General features: G+C 40.0%; 1 protein-coding gene across 1 annotated transcript; it reads left to right on the plus strand.

Annotated features, from left to right (window-relative positions):
• Positions 1–9,008: 9,008 nt before the first annotated feature.
• LOC119725821 lies at positions 9,009–18,825 on the plus strand. The gene is made up of 5 exons (XM_038197407.1): positions 9,009–9,377; positions 14,300–14,453; positions 15,554–15,631; positions 16,769–17,047; positions 18,246–18,825. The coding sequence occupies exons 2-5, from the start codon at positions 14,304–14,306 to the stop codon at positions 18,318–18,320; spliced, it is 582 nt and encodes a 193-aa protein (XP_038053335.1). The 5' UTR covers positions 9,009–9,377; positions 14,300–14,303; the 3' UTR covers positions 18,321–18,825.
• The last annotated feature ends 463 nt before the right edge of the window (positions 18,826–19,288 follow it).

Consider the following 19,288-nt stretch of genomic DNA (forward strand, 5'->3'; position numbering starts at 1 on the left):
TATTCCAGTTAAGAGACGGTTCTCTTTCATTGAAAAGCGTAATTATGTAGGAAAATCTGCTCAGGCTCCGTTTCAAATCACGAATTGTTGGATTGCATTATGTGACGCTCAAAATTGTGTCCACATAGTCCACATTTATCCGAAGTTTTCGGGTATCATTTACACATATTGCCTAACTGCGTTCTTGAACAGCTGCAGCCAGATGCTTTATGCATAGGTCATAGGCCACTTCCTTCACAAGATTCTGTGAAGCTCATCAGAGTATCCCAGCGTCCTGTTTGCAGGGCGAGGGGGTACGAGCGATTCCTGGAGGTTGGTAACATCAAATCAGTATATTTCAAATTATGTTACTTAGAACAAGATGTTGCCGTTATGTTGAAGAATGTAACTGGACCATGTAGGAGGTTGGTATTTTTTATTTAATTCCCCCTTTTATAGTATACAAATAATGAATGTTTGTCAGTGCAATGGTAAGAATAATTTCATGAGGTGACAGATGAAATGTTCCATTCCACGAGGCGAAGCCGAGTGGAATGGCACATTTCATCTGTCACCGAATGAAATTATTCTTTCCATTGCACGAACGTGAAACATTCATTATTTGTTTTATATAACACCTGAATAAATACTTGTCATCTGATTGGTTGACTTTTAATAGCCAATTTATTCAGGTTAAAAACTGTTTGAAAGTTTGACAAGGAAGTTCATCATATTTAATTTATGCAAACTGTTCAACAGGTTGAGAACCATCATATTCAAGTAATCTCGATTTAAAACAGCGCCACCGCCAGCAGCGAGGACACCGTGCAATGGAAGTTCTATTCACCGTGCAATGGAACTTCCATTGCACTGCGCGCCGCGCCGCGCGCCGTGCGTTGGGACGAATAATTCAATAACATGTGATCAATGATCCACCAATCAGATGACGGGGATTTATTCAGGTGTTGTATAATACAACATGTACAGCATGTGTTTGTATTATATCATCTTCTTATCCGTGCTGAGTTATTGCATGACGTACATTTTTTTTTAATTTTTGTTCTTTTTCTTTTATAATTAGGTGTCTGTTTTATCTTACACATACGAAGAGCATTTATGATGTGCAGTAAGCATCAGTTGAACTTCAGCATTTTATCATTCCATGCTTAACTTTATTCATTTTATAACAGATTTTATTGCATGTGGTTATTAATGGGCAGATTTTAAAGTTGGCAACATGTTTGTTGTTTAGATTTATTTATATATTAGTTACTTTAAGCTACAGAGGGGTGTGGTGTAGTGGCCATGGGCAGTGTTGTAACCGAGTCCAGCACAAATATCTGCAAGTCCATCACAAGTCCATCACAGGTCCTTCAGTCTCAATCAGTGTTGTAGTACTCGTACTCAAGTACTAGTACTCGAGTATTTTTATGCCCCGCGGCGAAGCCGAAGGGGCATACTGTTTCTGCCTTGTCCTTCCGTGGGTGGTGTGTGTGTGGGTGGGTGGGTGGGTGGGTGTGTGGGTGGGTGTGTGTGTCCGGACAAATCTTGTCAGCGCGATAACTTGAGAAATACTTAACATATGAACTTCAAATTTGGTTTGTGGATTGTCCTTGGTAATCCTAAGAAGCCTTTCGCATTTTGGGCCGAAAGGTCAAGGGTCAAGGTCACAGTGGCTGAAACAATAGAAATTTTGTCAGCGCGATAACTTGAGAAATACTTTACATATGAACTTCAAATTTGGTTTGTGGATTGTCCTTGGCAATTCTAAGAAGCCTTTTGCATTTGGGGCCAAAAGGTCAAGGGTCAAGGTCACAGTGACTAAAACAAAAGAAATTTTGTCAGCGCGATAACTTGAGAAATACTTTACATATGAACTTCAAATTTGGTTTATGTATTGTTCTTGGTAATCCTAAGAAGCCTATTGCATTTGGGGCCGAAAGGTCAAGGGTCAAGGTCACAGTGGCTGAAACAATAGAAATTTTGTCAGCGCGATAACTTGAGAAATACTTTACATATGAACTTCAAATTTGGTTTGTGGATTGTCCTTGGCAATCCTAAGAAGCCTTTTGCATTTGGGGCCAAAAGGTCAAGGGTCAAGGTCACAGTGGCAAAAACAAAAGAAATTTTGTCAGCATGATAACTTGAGATATACTTTACATATGAATTTCAAATTTGGTTTGTGGATTGTCCTTGGCAATCCTAAGAAGCCTATCGCATTGGGGGTCGAAAGGTCAAGGGTCAAGGTCACAGTGGTTAAAACAATAGAAATCTTGTATTTATTCTGAGATCATAGGGATTAGGGATTAATTCATATAAAACCTACAGAAGACACTAATGCTGTCAATGAACGTTCCATTTGACCAAGGTACATGTAAGTTGATGTTAGAGTGGTGTTATGTCATGGAAACAGTCACGGTTGCGGGGCATTTGTGTTTGTAAACACATCTGACTTGTTTTTAGAGTACTCGTCCTCCTACTCGTACTCAAATGTCAAAGTACTCGTACTCGAAATGACAGTACTCGTACTCGGGCAGCAAAGTACTCGTACTCGACATGTCAAAATAGTACTCGATCACCAAAGCACTCGTAGAGCAGTACTCGAGAAAAAAAAAATGGTAGGCCCTATAGCTTGACTTACCACAGCCTTATTTAATCAATACTTTCAGTTTGAAATGGTTGATTGGCTTGCGGGGAAATCAAGGTTTCAGGCACGCACGTCCAGACAAACACATTTAACAGCTAGCCAAGAGTGAATCTATATGTCTGACTGGGCCAGGGCCAAATGCGCACAATGAACCATTTGCTGTATGGCTGTATTCGGAAATTTTATACAAGTACTCTTTCACTTACTCGTGCTCGGAATACAAGTACATGTACTCGTGCTCTTACTCGTACTTCGAAGTGCTCCTCGTGCTCGTACTCGTCAGTACATGTACTTATACTCAGAGACCTGTACTTGTACACGGAAGTACAAGTACTCATACACGGTACTCGGGGAAAAAAGTACTAGAGTACAACACTGGTCTCAAGTCAAGTCACTAGCTGTTCAAGTGAACTGTTACAATTTGCATTCCTTTGTCTTTGTTCACCCCGTTACTTGTGACTGGACTTATGAAAGGACTTCTGAAAAGCCTTGTGATGGGCTCGACTACAATACTGGGCAGCGTTTTGGCACATATTTCTGGTTTGGGACCGTTTTGGTGCTTCGGTTATGCTAAAAATATGTCATTGTTCCGACCAAAGTTAAAGGGAATATACAACATTTGCAAACAGAGAAAAATAAAACTACCAAGTTTTTACAAAATACCTTACTAGGATGTTGGTAAATGTCAGTCTAAAGTATCCTGTAAAATTATGGCACCTGGTGTGAAGTCATTGTCAAAAAAATGGTATTTCTGTATACATTTCCAACGGTGGTCGGCCGACCACCGTTGGAAAAACCTTACTATTTTTCAACTTCTGCTCCAAATTTACCACATTTTTTTCCAGTCCATTTTTTTAGGCTATTGGTTGCATATTGATGAACAGGTGCAGGCCATTTAGACTGGTTCCCTTACTTTACAATTTTCCGGCATCTATAAATTGATCCATTTCATCTTTAGCGGAGTCAGGGAACCAGACTATACTTGAACATTTGTGTTTTTCTTGGTTTTTCCAGCATTTTCAAACGCAAAAACTTCAAACATGTCAGTGTAACAATATTTGATCTTTTATACTAACCCCTCCAATAGTTCATTTATGAAAATTACAGCAAAAGCCAATGATGTACATTCCCTTTTTAAGTTGAACCGCGACTTGCAATCTGTTCACTTAACGTTTTTAAGATGGCGTTTTCGCGGAGTACTGGAAACATGTTTCACATTATGGCTGTATGGAGGGGAAATTTTTGGATAACTGTATTTCTGTACAACTACAATGTAATTACTTAAATGCCATGGTATGGGTTTTTTCTTTGCGAAGTGTTACCTTTTCTTTCATTTTTGTTTGCATGAATTATTTGTTTTATAACCTTTTAGCGTAGTTGTTATCCAGCAACTCTAAATACATGTATTTATTCATTCATTTTTTTATGATACGCAAATGTATTACTTTTATATTAAATTTGGTTTGGTGTGACAGGTTAATATGTTATGTTTGTTGTGTTGAAATATTAGTTTGCGTTGTAGCATTTGGAATATGAAGAAGTACTGCATTAGCGATTTGCTTGTACGTGTACAATGTACTTGTACATTGTACATCAACACAATTTACCCCAATAGTTGTACATCCTCTTTTGATTCATTTTGAAGAGGGCCTTTTCAGTACATTATTCATGAAACAATGATTATCAAGAGCATTGTTGTTATTTAGTCAACCAGTTACATCAAAAAAGCATTTTGAAGAACGGCTCTCGTCGAGCTGCCACACAGTAGCCTAGTGGATAGCGAGATGGGCTATGGATACAAATTGAGTCCTAGTTCGATTCAATGTTGTCGCTGCTTTATTTTCTTCGACTATTTCTCTTCTCCAAATTTATCATGGGGATTTTTTTTTTTATTTAAGGGAAAAAAGAGAACAAGAACTTATCAGTGTCTTGCAATGGTTCAAAGGAAAACTGAATTATGCATGACTTGGCCCCAACCCTCCTAGGAAAAAAATACGCGCGCAGTATCATATGGAACATGCGAGAAAGGTTTGTGCATCCTCTACCCCAAACTAGATACGAAGCGCCGTGTTAGTAGATATTGGGTCACTGCCCTGAAGTCTATAGGTTTGTAGGCCTACTCATTCCTCGTGCAGTGCTAGTGTGGGGCGTATATGCATATTGTGCTACAGAATACGTCATTTTTTTTTTTTTTAAGCACAGATCTAGTCTTCTGGCAGAGGACATGCTTGATAGCGCCCTCTATCTAGCCCAGGAGTGTAGATGCAGAGTACAGTGTGTGGGACAACTGTGAAAATCGGACATACATCCCAGTCCACCAACCAAATTGCAAATAGTTAAAAAAGAGTAAAGTTTTTCCCTTCCCTGGCAGACATGTTTTCTGGAAGTGCATGACCTATAATTAACAAGTAAATCCAAACTCTCAAAGAACGCATGCGCGGTTCAAAAGAGCCTATATTTTAGGGGGAGGGGCTAGCAGAGGTGGAGCCAGACATTATTGTAGGGAGGCATGCTAAAAAGTAGGGGGGGGATCGTACCATATTTCAATGTGGAGCGCCGACAACATCCAATAATTGACACAACATGCCCCCTTCTCACTACTATTTGTAAGGGGAGACCGTTCGTTGGTGACTTCACCTAATATTTTTTGCTGCTGCCATTTTTTTAAATGTTTATTTAGGGGGTGGACTTTTTTGTTTGGGGGGGGGGGAGGGAAGCTAATATAGTAAATATAGGCACCAATGAGAAATGCCTCCACCTCAAAATAGATCGAAAATGCTCATTACTCTCACTGCTGATCGAAACACATGCATCAAATGATAGCTTGTTTACTCTCTTTTACTTTTCTTTTCATTTTTGTTACCAATGACTTAAATTGGGTAAGGTTTCCCTACAAAGAATGTCACCCCTAATAAGCCCATCTCCATTTTGACAAAAAAATGAACCCTCCAATCCATCGCAGAATACAGCGACTGGGGTGTAATTTCATCCTAAATTTCACATAAATACAAGTTCAAAGACAGGTTCAGAGCTGGGGTCCTTCATCACCAACCCTCAAGTGCAAGGAAACCCTGAAAAATAATAATAAAAGGCAGTGTTGGGCCTATTTATTTCTGGTCGCACCCATGATATCAATATATATAGTATGGCAGGCTTTCAAAATGGCGGCTTCAAAGCAAATCCTGACGGTACCATTGCCTTTCCACTATGGAAGTTGTTGTTTGACACGTTTCAATGATTTTCTATACAGGCTCTTAGCAGAAGAAAAGGTTCATTGTTGTCCCACCAGGCCTTGACTCATAGCATAGCAATGCCTTTGGGCTTGAGCTTTAGAAATTATTGTTCAGTCAACAAACACTGTTTTTCTGTGTGTCTGAGTGCGTGGCTATTGTATGTACAAGCCTCGCCATTAAACCCAACTGGTAAATCTCTACTCTATAATTCTGAAACGAAATGAAAGTCACAGACCGTGCATATTTTTAAAAAGTATTTAGGAAAAAAAATGAAATAATATTTAATAGGCCTACTGGATGTAATACACTGCCAGAGATGGGTTTCTTTAAAATAGGCGACTTTTTCAAGAAAAGAAAATCCACGAAAACTGAGTCTGTCTTACCTTCTTGGTAATCTTTCCAGGGAATGAGACAAGAAACTATTTCTCTTTTAGTAGTTTAATATCATGGCCCTTTTACGAAACAACATTTGTTTGTCTGAATCAACGTTTCAGTCATCGCTTAATAATTGTCTTCACGATGGCAAAATTGGAGGGTTCGGTAGTCATTGGCCAACAGTTTGAAGTTTGGAAGTTTGCCAACTCAAAAGTTGGTATATAACCTAGCTCAAAAGGATAGGGGATGGTGGGAACAGATATTGAGAAGTTTGCTTTATTTTGCGTGATAGTTTGATTTATTAACATGTCAGAATTTGCTGTAATGATACATCTTCCCACTTGTTTACCACCTTACAATATACCAAAGTTCAGCCGTCACGTTGCATTGAATCGTGAAGGCTCATGTAGATGAAACCACAAGCTGAATCATGTGTGACTGCAGTCTACACGCACGCGAAAACAAGGCAAGCGAAACGCAAAGCACGTGACGTCTGCCTATAATTTTGCAGTCCATGGAAAGGTACCATGGACTGCAAAACCCGTACACCAGATTAGAATATCATCTTCATTATTTCTGTTATTGAACTCAACATGATGACAGCCGCATGTTTGGCAAAATATTCAAGAGGACCGATACAGTTTGTTTTAATATCATAGACATGAATCTTAAAATTAATGTGGCCTGACGTTGCGAACTTAGCAAGTTCTTCTTCAGAGGCTAAAACAGAAATGACAGAGGTACATACATTAACAAGGGGTCTTGTGTAAACAGGGGAGGGACCAGAAAGGGGAAGGATCAAAGGTCATAGACATGAGAGTGATTTCTGTTCGAAGCCCATAACCAGGCCGGTATTTATCCCGGTTTCCGTGGCATGAAACCACTGCACTGTCTGCCCTGGATGGGATGCCTGTCCATGCCAGGTTACTCCGCTCCCCAGCTACTGCCGGTACCCATTTTGCACTCCTGGGTGGAGAGATGAAGTGGAGGTAAAGTGGCTTGCCCAAGGACGCAACACATGGCCAGCAGCAGGATTCGAACCCCTGACCCTCAGATGATGACCCTCAGATGATGAGTCACAAACCCTAACCACATGACCACACTCCCCCACATAGACATGGGGCAAAACTTAGAGAAGGGATTTACCCTTCACCGATAGGAACATTCGCTCTATTCGAGTGAGCATTCCCCCAACCGACTGAAACAAGGAAAAATACAATTAAAAGTGGAATTCATTTAGACGAGTTTCCCCTGAAGTGAGTCTTTCCAAAATACTTTCGTCTAAACTCAGAGTGATATGCAGTCTTAAATCACATGGTCCCTAAATTACGAATATTCACAGCAATCCCAAATGATGGAATGTTAATGTTATGCCCAAGCAATTAAGACCATGGTTCCAAGTTAAGCTGCGACTGTCGCGACATGTGATTTCGAATTAGAACGCTTTAGGTTGGACGGTCCTAACTTAAAGGTAGCGTAGATCATTTGTCATTTTGTGCATTGTTTTTTCGTTTGAAGCAACAAAATTGCTCAAAATCTACACATCTGACCCGATGCAGTTTTAGCTCTGTGAATGTTGTATAGGCCTATTCCGAGAAAACAAATATTCTAAGATCTCGATGTCAATTCCATTGTTGCCGTGTCTTTTTTTGAAGTGCACCCGAAATCAACAGTTGGGACACGTTCTCATTCAGCCGATTGCAGCTACGCAATGTCACGCACTGAGCCGACAAAATTACAGCAACCGCGCGCGCGTGTGCATCGCGTCTACGCTTACGCGCACCCATTTACGGATTCGCCGAATTACAACCCAACTATTATACGGACATTTCCAAAAAAGCGTCACTTAATGGACGCATATTTGCAAATGGCCTTCTTCCGTCGTTTTCTTCAAGATGACAGCATGCCAGAAAGATCAATTTTACAGGGAGTTTATTGTCATTACTATCTCTAAACCAAACCAATAAGCTTTTAAACAATAATTTCGTATGTAACTTTTTGGATAGCCTCAAATAATCTACTCTATAATGACAAAGTCGGGGCGTAAGAGTTTCACGTGTATGCCTTGAGTGAACAAAATCAAGTCTACATTGACTATGGCGCGCACTTTTTCAATAGTGATGTTTCCATTAGAACTTTCAAACTGTGGTTGTGTTTAAAATTCCGTAACTTTAAAAGTACATGAGTGATTTGAATGATTCTTGTACTAAAAGAAAGCGTATGAATTGGGCGTTCATATCCTAGATTTTCAAAGTGCTAAATGCCGAACTTCACCGAAACAATATAGTCCCGACATTTGGGTTTCACTTTTTGACTCACCCTAGATATTACAGTGATATTCTATTATAAATCGAGATATCTTTGTTTCTAATAGAAATATCATATCACTGTTCGAAATATTGATATTTCCAATGGAGATATCACCATTTTAATGATAATAATAATAATAATAATGGAGTCTAATATAGCGCACGTATCTACCAACAATTAGGTACTCAAGGTGCTGGAAATTATGTCTATTATTAAAGAAAGGTGAATAAAGTTATGAAAAATATGAGACCAATTATGTAGCACCTTGTAAGGGTTGTCAAGGTGCTGTGGCGCGCATTGCAGCCATTGCCAGAAACACCGGGGCAAACCCCTTCTCTTAGCGATAAGTGTTACTGGGTTCTTTAACGTGCATTACACAACACACGGGACCTACGGCTTTACGTCCCATCCGAAGGACGAAGCAATAATGGTAAAGTGCCTTGCTCAAGAGCACCAGCACCATGTTCCCACTGTCAGGGTTCGAACTCATGTACCACGGCACACAAATCGAACACCGTAACCATTGGACCACAGTTTAAAATGTCTAATTTGCACGCCATAGTGCAACATATTGCCCTCGCGTCTGTTGATTGTCAACTACTTCGAACTTTCATGGTTCAGCTATTTTCGATCATTCTTGCGCAGTTTGCTACGTACCCACCCGTATTGAATAAACTTGCGGTTTTATTGCGCATTAATGTTTAGGAGGTTACAATTGCTACACGTACGTTGCACTGCTGCGCTGTGAACGATATTATCATTTCGCGGGAATAATCCTCATCTGAGCTGCTTCATTAGAATCCAACAGTTATAGACGTCTCATCAACTTACAGGTAAGTTCATCATTTATTTATCATGTTTGTTATCTGTGTATCAATTTGTCGAGATGATGCTAATAGTTACCAACTTTACAACGATTGGTGACTAACCGTGTACCATGAATTCATGTATCAACTGCAGGGAAATATTAACTGCGTACTAAACCATGGGTCATTTCAGGTACTCGAAGATTTTAGTATACTAGGACGTGTGCCCAAAAAAAGTGCAGCATTCAGAAAGCAAATCATTAATACTGATCTATTGTGTGTGTTTTTTCTTCAATGAAATGATATAGTCCATCATTTGTAATTTGTGCATTTTGTTCGTTTGATTGAAGCAACAAGTGCTCAAAATCTAAAGAAGGGCGCGGAACAACTAACCTGATGAAGTTTCAGCTCAGCTTCAGCTGTATATTTCAAGGAAAGCAAAATTCTATGATCTCGATTTCAAATCAAAGGTTGCTGAATCATGTTTTGAGTTGGGCCTCAATTCAGCGTCCGAGACACGTTATCACTGAGCCTATTGCAGCTACGCGATGTCGCGCACCGATCCGATGAAATACAACAACCGCGCGTGCGTGTGCGTCGTGCCAACGCTTGCGCACGCTTCGCCGAATAAAAAAAATCCTAACCACTAACGGAAATTTCCAACCGTGCGTCTTAACACACACCGTTGGAAAGGCCTTCTTTTGTTGATTTCTTCAAAATGACAGCTTGCCAGAAAGACTAATTTCACAAGGAGTTTAGTCCCCTTACTATCTTTCAACCAAGTATGTTTTTCAACAATAATTACGTCAGTTACTTTTTAGATAGCTGCAAATGATGAACTGTAGCTTTAAAGCCTGACTATTTCTCAATCCACTCCTTTTCCCCCCATTCCATTAGGGTCCCTAGATCCAGATATACAATCAATAAAGTGAAAGGGGTAAATTTTTTTCTTGGACCACTCTCACCTGGACGTGCTGAGTCTGGGTTAAACATTGAATAAGCATTGAGGTTGGTGACATCACAGGTGAGAGTGGCCCATTAAAAACCTACACATTTTCACTTAAAAAATTACTGTATTTCTGGATCTAGGGACCGAAACCAAATGTGGCAAAAGAAGTGGATTGAGAAATAGTCAGGCTTCAATGTAACATAACCATTGAAGTAAAAAAAAGCACACTAAACAGTTCTTTTTATTGGCTTTTCTGAATGTTGCACTTTTTGGGCTCACTCTGTAGTTTTCACAGTTATTCAGATAAAATTGGAAAGTTTATGAGAGTGGTCCAAGTAAAATGTGCAAATCCTTTCGCTTAATCGATTGTATTTCTGGGTCTAGGGACCCAAATGGAACGGGGTAAAAAGGAGTGGATTGAGAAATAGTCAGGCTTTAATGTAATACATATAATTTCAACGAAGAAACAAAAACAATTAAACAGTTTAAATTATTTGTTTTTCTGAATGTTGCACTTTCTGGGCACACTTCTGTAGTTTTCATGCTTATTCAGATTAAATCAGAAAGTTTAAAAGAGGGCGCATGTTGAATGTGTTCTGTGTCTTTTGAACCCCAGCCCAGGGACAAGGGCGGATCCAGAACACAATATTTTTTTTTGGGGGGGGGGGCAAAAAAAATGTGGTCCCCCAAAAAGTGGGTCAAAAAAATTACGGCGTAGAGGCCCGCTTAAGGGCCCCGAAAAAAATTTGGATTCTAGATGCTCTGTGGTGCGATCTGAGGCAATTTCTGACCACTTTAACCAATGTTTTTTTTTGAGGAAAAGATGGTGGTGTACTCATTGCCTGCCTTTATTGCGATGTCACATAAAAAAAAATGGTTTCGTTTTTTTTTTTTTTTTTGGGGGGGGGGGCATGGCCCCCTTTGCCCAGAGACAATAACTGGTAGACTAAGCTTTCTAAGTCGAGCTGGACAGCCGGAAACTCTCGTTTCAGGACATCATTATCTTTTACTCAGTGACTCAATCGGAGGACATTAATAGGTGCCCCTTCGGGTGTTGCCCGGGGAAAAAAAATAATAATTAGAGGTAGAACACGCCACGTATGCGTGATTGTTGACAAACTCGGTCATGCTGGACACGCCCACATTTCCTCTTCATTGATCTCTGTAGTGGAGTTGAGGGTATGCTTCGGTAATGTTTGAAGAGAGTTGTGATCAGTGGGGTTTTATTGTGGTGTGTGTACCGGGAGTCTTACATAGCGCACGTATCTACCAATAATTAGGTATACTCAAGGCGCTGGAAATTATGTCTATATTCAAGACGGGTAAATGAAGTTAATGAGAAATGCGAGACCCACTATGTAGCACCTTATAAGGGTTAACAAGGTGCTGCAGCGCATATTGCAACCACTGCCAGAAACATCGGGGCAAACCCCTTCTTTTTACGGTTACTGTTGCTGATTTCTTTAAACGCGCATTACACAACACACGGGACCTACGGCTTAACGTCCCATCCGAAGGACGAATCAATAATGGTAAAGTGCCTTGCTCAAGAGCACAAGCACCATGTTCACACGGTCTGGATCAAACGCATGTACCACGGCACACGAGTCGAGCACCGTAACCATTGGACCACAGCACCCCACGTAGGTGGTGTGGTTTGCAGAGCGACAATAGGTGTACTTTACCTTGCTCCCTCCCTATCCGGGTTCGTAGCGGCTGTTTTTAATATTCTCCCAACCCGACCTTAGAGACCCATGCATTCAACGCCGCATGATTGATGTAATTGTTATCAAAAAGGATTTGTAACAAAAGTTCTATTCGATATGACGTGTGACGTCAGCCTAGCCTCCTCCATTTTGTTGACGGGTGCTTCTTGTCATGCAGTAATAATTATGGATATTGCATCGAAGAGAATCATTATTATTATGCAAAACTCTGGCAATTCGAAGAGAATCATTATTATTGTGCAAAACTCTGGCAGAACAGTAGGACTTCCTACAACAGTTATCAAAAATTACACAGGTTCCCTGAATTGTTGATTTTTTTTTAATTCTTAACCCCCCCCCCTTCCTTCTTTGGGTGGTCCCGTAGTGACGAAAGTGTGTTTTATTTTGAGATTACTTCCAATGTATATGTTTTAATGTAAACGATAAACTTACGAGGTGGCGAACGGGCAATATTCAGCTATAGCCTATAATAACTGTTGAGGGTAATTTTTCCGAATAAGAACCAGCAGCTGACGACGTAATATACGCATCAAATTTTAAGTGTGCTCTCTCCGACTACTATAGCGGCTAAAACTGAAAAGCTTACAACGCTGCATACGGTCAGCATTCTCAGCCATCTGCAATGCCTAAAAGGTGGAAGGTTTCCCAACACGATCATACTAAATTCACACGTAAATAAATATCAGTAAGGGCACCAGTTTTTGCTGTACCGAAAAAGGGCCTGCATATAATTAACTCCTAGCTCCAAAAAAAACCAAAAAAAACAGCTATTAGCTAAGATTTGCATATCCTCGCATCCCCGGGAGCACACCGCACCCCTTTCCCATCAGTTCCATACTTTAGCACTTCCAGAAATTGACAAGCTTCATAGTACGGGCGTACATATGTAGAAATTTACTAAGAGTATAATTACCCGCCTCCTTTTCTCCATTCTTTACTTCAGTTCGTGGCACTGATAGGTATCGATCAACCAGTTCGCGTAACAAATCACATCTCACGCAATCACGTAACAAGTATGTACATGTACTCGCACATCATACTATAAACACTTTGTTACTGCGGGCCTCGTCTCTGGAATGCCTTTGACGAACCTATTCAATAATCGGGGTCTACCCGATGTTCCCCAATACATTTGTTCCCCAAAATCCTTAGGGTAAGGGTAAGAGGGTTATATGTTAGGGTTGGGGAGTATAGCTATTGGGGAATATAGGTATTGCACCCAAAACAATCTCTCTCGTCTGGGGGGCCGGGTCGATTCAAACATGCCTAGAGCTCTCATCTCCAAATATCTGACATAGCTTGCTTTGGTTTTTTAGCATTTTTTTCTAGGTTCTGCCTTGGTCTATAATTGTCCGTGTGTTCTCTTTTTGTTTTGTGTTAGTTCGTCCAAGGCATCTCGCCACAAGCCTAGGCTTCTAGAGGATGCACTGTAAAAAAAAAAATAATGGGTAAAACACTGTTGGACAATATAATTTTACCCAACCTTGGTTTGAAATTACCCAATTTGGGTAAAACATTTCCAACAATTGGGACAAATTTGTCCAAGAGTTTAACCTGTTGATATGTTGATCTACATATCAACCCATTTTGCCCAACGTGTTTACAGTGTTCCTCTATGCCTATGTATTAAATATCGCCTCTTACATGTGTTAGACAATGCCATTTTATTTATTCATTTACTTATTCATCTATTCTCTGCTTATATTTCTATTTATGGAAATAAATGTGAGTGAATTGAATTGAATGGTCTACCTTACCTACCATAAGTAGACCTACACGGCATCAGTCAGATGCAAACTAGGAAATCCTATTATAGTAATATTAATTGTTCTATGTTAACTTAGATATGCTCAGTAAAGGTAAAGGTATCCCATAGCCATTACTGGCCGTAGGGGCAGTAGGATGTTCGAGGTCCACTGTTTCAAAGGGCGCGGTATAAGAGTGGCGGCATCTTCTCTCCTCTCGTCGTCTTACCTTCCCTGAACGATCAGGTACCTTTTTTCACTGTTGGGTCGTCAGAGAGAGTTTGCCAGTTGTTAGTCCGAATGGATTCCAACCGCCAACCTTCCACTCCGTAGCTCCACGCTCTAACCGCTCGGTTACCGGCTACGAGGTAAACATTACCTGAAAAAGTCACAAAATGTGGATAACCCAGGAGTCCATCTTTAATGACTGACCGACTCTACTTCAAAGGTAAAACAATATGACAATCATAGAAATAAAATGGGATTCCCTTAATGTGATAGGTCACATTCTTCATTTCTCGCTTACAGGAGGATGGCAAAGCTTACCAGTCGTAGTGGGATGCTGGTTTTTACTGGCGCTGTGGACGTCTTCTTTGGCCTTGCCTTCATTCTTTTGGGAAAAGACTCTGTGTTAATTTTCCCTCACGGGGCGGTCGGTGTGCCAATGTGGACTGGCATCGGAGTAAGTAAAAGTTTAAACTAGCTAGATATAGTGCCCAGAGAGCAGGTTGAAGTACTTAGGACGCCATCTTGAGAGGCCAAAACATAAGTAAACCAGAGATTGTGGTCGGAACTGAACAACCACAGTGCTAATTCCCACAATGTTTTTGCTTGTCTATTGGAAAGTACAAAATGATTTAATGATTTCCCCCCCCCCCCCCAAAAAAAAAAATAACTATTACAAATTAAATGATAATCTTTAATCATTTCACTTACGGTAAAACCGGAGGTAAGGGTCACATGACCTTGACACACCAGGAGGTTCATCGTCAGTCCAAAATAATGAAATGTGCGCAGAACTGGAATCATGCCTTATCGTATTGTTGAGTTATGGTGACCACAGATGCCTCATTAAATATTCATGACTTCATAACACGAGAACAATCAACCGCACAGTAATAATGCTGCTCTATAGTTATCTTTAAATGTTGCTGCGTGCTACTACAAGGTATCAACCCCATCATACTCTAATTCATGAGATGTGATAATTAGGGTCTCAAAGTAATACTTTCGGTAAAACCGGAAGTAAGGGTCACTTGACCTTGACATAGCAATTTTCATAACACTATATACCTACCAAGTTTGACGTGAATCGGTCCAACAGTAATATAGAAATAACACTGTAAATGATGATAGGGCCTTTAAATTGATGTTACGTGACACAAGATGACGTCACGATGACGACATGGCATACATCTTCAGATTATGGTTAATGACTATTGAAAGATGGACTGTGATAGTATACCTAAAAGTTCAAAAAGTGGCTTGTACATCTAAAACGTCTACAAACCTATGGTGAAAAGTGGAAGAGAAAAAAAAGGGGAACAATCTTAACGAAAACGAAACTGTCCCCAATCATGAAATAGGGAACAGCTAAAGAAAATCTTAACAAACAGACTGTTCCAAAGTAATTGGAAGGGGGAACAGGGGGATAAGGAAAAGGGTAAAATTAAACAAATTAAAGGGCAGGGCAACAAAGGAGGTAAGTGTATCAATAATCAATTGAACGTTTGGAGGATAAAATAATCGTGTTTTTTTTTTTTTTTTTTTTTTTTTTTACAGATTGTTTTGATTGGTATCGGGAATATCATATCTGTGTTGACCGCCAGCAAGAAGAAACGCAACACGCAGTTTTTCGATGTAAGTATTGCTAAAATTGTAATCGATTTGCATAATTAGTTGTAATCAGTGTAGACTTATCAATAATCAATTGAAGGTTTTGGATGATACGTAAGCCATTTTTTCATAATCACTCGGGACAACACCAATTAAACAGTGTTTACAAAATATGTCGATTTATGGGCAAAATTCCATCTGGCGCGAATTCCATCTTATGAATAGTGTGGATCTTAATATTCTGATATTTGTTTCAAAGAACAAATCTGCGACGGCCGTATAGCCAAATATCTTTTCTATGATATGCTCTGACTGTGTGCTAAATGTTATGCTGTTACCCTCAAATGAGCAATACCATCACACGAACATATTTCACATGCAAAACAAGAAGAGACTATGTCATTATTTTCACAAATGTTATGAAATAAATACATAGTCTCTACTTGTTTTGCATGTGAAATGTAATAGTGTGTGATACAGGTTCGTGGTCTCCCTTTCTCCGCCTATTTACCAGAACAAGCTAATGCCACACAAAAAATGTACATTTCGATTTTTTTTTTTGGAACTCTTACGTTTCTATTCATGGCTTCAGAGGTTTCCAATCTATTCAGTTCGCTTTTCCACAGGCAATACATGTATAAACAGCATCATGCAGTTTGGTGCACAATATGATGGAATTGGTCATTTGATGACAGAAGCATTAATTTCGCACACAGTCAGAGTATGTCATGGAAAAGATATTTGGCTATAAGGCCATCGTAGATTTGTCCTTTGAAAAAGTATCATAGAATAACATGCAATGGCCGCAAATAAAAACAGTCTGGTTTATCCTATGATATTGTTTTCAAAGGACAAATCTGCGATGGCCCTATAGCCAAATATCTTTTCCATGACACACCCTGACTGTGTGCGAAATTGCATGATTTTATCATCAAATTGAACAATTTTATCGCCAATCTGCTGTATACCATCAACAGCATAAAAAAAACACAAACAAAATTTTAGTCTTACGTAGTCACATGAATTTGTTAAGATATGGCCGCTAATTAATTTGTCCAGGCCCGCGCCTATTCCGGGACATGCTGTAAGAACCATTGACATGGTGTCCCTTCATGACTTTCAAAAGCCCTAAATGTAAACAGTTATTGTCTCAATTCACAGATCAACTGCAGCTCGTTGGTGCTGAACCTGGTCGGCTTGATATTAGCTGCTTGCCTGATTGGCTTCTACATCTGGGGTGCTTGGTCCGTACTGGAACAAGGTTCCCTTACTACCAACGTGCCTGGTTCATCAACTGTCACTCACGAGGATGCGATTTTGATCTTCACCGCCGTCATCATAATGGCTATGCTGGTCTTCATCATAAGCCTGATGGCCATGTTCATGGACTGCTGCAGCTATGCTCTGTTCACCGGCGGGCCTGGAGTGGGAGACTACGGGGTAAGTCACATTATTCGCTCCCCCCCCCCCCCCCCCCCCCGCCCTGCAAACAGGACGCCGGGATAGGCTGATGAATTTACGCTCTGATTGGATAGATTTTGCGTGACCTGTGACCTGCAAGCCATCACGACCCTGCACGGTTTTAAACGGCTGTTAAGACTGAGTCGTCACTCTTTTATTCCCATTCATAAATGTGTTTTTTTTATCATTGAAAAGCGTAATAATGTCGGACAATCTGTTAAACTTAACGGTTTTGTAAATTTTCAATTCCCATCACTTGCTCAGGCTCCGTTTCGAATATTAAACAGAATTATTTGGCCGATTTGGTTATGTAACTTTGTATTGGTGGTATAGACTGGGATGTGTTATTATAGATGACTATTGAGGCAACGTCATGATGACGTCATCCCCTGTCATGTAAAATTTTATGAGAATGTAAACACGTACTATTGGACACAACCCTCAATTGTACACAACGCAATACCCACATAAGAATCGTTCCTGGATGATTCTTGTAACTGTACATGCCAGATGTCACCAAAAAGATTGACGAATTAACGAGCCCTATTGTTTTGGCACAAACATATGTCTATAGTTTAATTATGATTCGGTAGTAGCGAACAAGAGATCTTCTTATGCGCAACCCTGTGGGACAACGTCAAGGATTGCTGCGACGTTTTCGCTGCAGGGTGCAATCAAGTAAACAAATCCCTATAGACACTGGTGATATAATCCCATATACTTGAAATTCTTTAAAAAAAATACTCAAAACACTCACAGGTGTTCAGGCTGCACGGAAAAATGATGATCAACATGCTGTCTTTCATTTTCCTTTCGATTTTTGGTGGGTTGACCAATGACCCTTTGGAGAGATTCTCACTCATAGAAGACCACTCCTAAAAACGAATGATATTTTCCCAAACTGTAAAAGTAGCCATTTTGTGAGAAAACAAAAAAGGCTCCCTCCACAGCATGGCTAAATAGCGCCACTTTCGGACCCAATTACATCTTTAATGCTCAGAATTGGAAGCCCCAAGTCTAGGCCAGAGGTGTAGTGCTATGATGTCTTAACCCCCACCCCACCCCAATTCCATGGCTCAATCAATTATTAATAATCTGTACCAGTCACAATACGCTATCTTTACAGCAACCATATATTCATTTATGTGGATATATTTGCATATGTTTCAATTTTTAGTCACCCCGCCCACCACGCGGCAGCATGTATGACAGCCCATACGGAATGCCACCACCACACATGTACAAGCAGTAGATGATACAATCCAACAGCATCCATCGGTTTCTACGGTAAGAACCCTTGCGCATGACCCACAGAGGGCGCTATACACTACCATTCAACATAATATTCCAACGTATATATATATCGTAGTCATCTACAGTTTAAAACACGTTTTTTATCGAAAACAGCACTCTTTCTTCCAACACTTCTCAGTTTGCAAATCCTTGTGGAAAGAACGAAAATTGAAGAAAAAAAATTGACTCTCGAAAAAGGTTCGTGGGGATGCTGCGTGTTGATGTAAGTTTTGAATGTCTTCTGCTCACGGTATTTTGACAACCGTGGAGTAATTAATTAAATAAATAAAAAATATTACTCCAGAAAAAACAATATGTAGTTGATTGAACATTCAAAATTACGACATTGAGGATTTGTTACTCCACATTATTTAGGTGTTGGTAAATTTCATGGTAAACTAATAGTAAGGCAGATAGGGGAAATATTTGGGGGAAATTGTGCCTTTGATGATACAAGCATGGCATGTGGCACACAGTCAGAGTATGTCATAAGAAAGATATTTGGCTAAAGGGCCATCGCAGATTCGTCCTATAAAAAAAATAAAGGTGCTATAACAAGCATTTTTTTTTATTTTCTAAATCGCTTCCATTGCTTGTTATTCTAGCTATATTTTTCCAAAGGATAAATCTGCGATTGCCCTTAAGCCAAATATCTTTCTCATGACATACTCTGACTGTGTGCCAAATGCCATGCTTGTATCATCAAAGGCACAATCCCATCACCTATCTACCGTACTATAAGGATAATCTAGAATTTGTATTACACACATGCTACTTGCTACGTTCTTGGTTTTTGGTTTTTTGGTTTGGGGGATATAAGTTCAGTTTTAATCAAGGGCGGATCCAGAACACATTTTTTTTGGGAGGGGGGGCCAAAAACAAATTGGGTCCACCCAAAAAGTGGGTCAAAAAAATTACGGCGTGGGG

Source organism: Patiria miniata, unplaced genomic scaffold, assembly GCF_015706575.1.
Source record: "Patiria miniata isolate m_02_andy unplaced genomic scaffold, ASM1570657v1 HiC_scaffold_19, whole genome shotgun sequence".
Lineage (NCBI taxonomy): Eukaryota > Metazoa > Echinodermata > Asteroidea > Valvatida > Asterinidae > Patiria > Patiria miniata.

Bases quoted from the DNA above. Each gene is read 5' to 3' on its own strand.
- LOC119725821 (XM_038197407.1), top strand. From the start codon at position 14,304: ATGGCAAAGCTTACCAGTCGTAGTGGGATGCTGGTTTTTACTGGCGCT. The intron at 15,632-16,768 runs GTAAGTATTGCT...CTCAATTCACAG, and splicing joins GCAACACGCAGTTTTTCGAT to ATCAACTGCAGCTCGTTGGT. The intron at 17,048-18,245 runs GTAAGTCACATT...TTCAATTTTTAG, and splicing joins CTGGAGTGGGAGACTACGGG to TCACCCCGCCCACCACGCGG.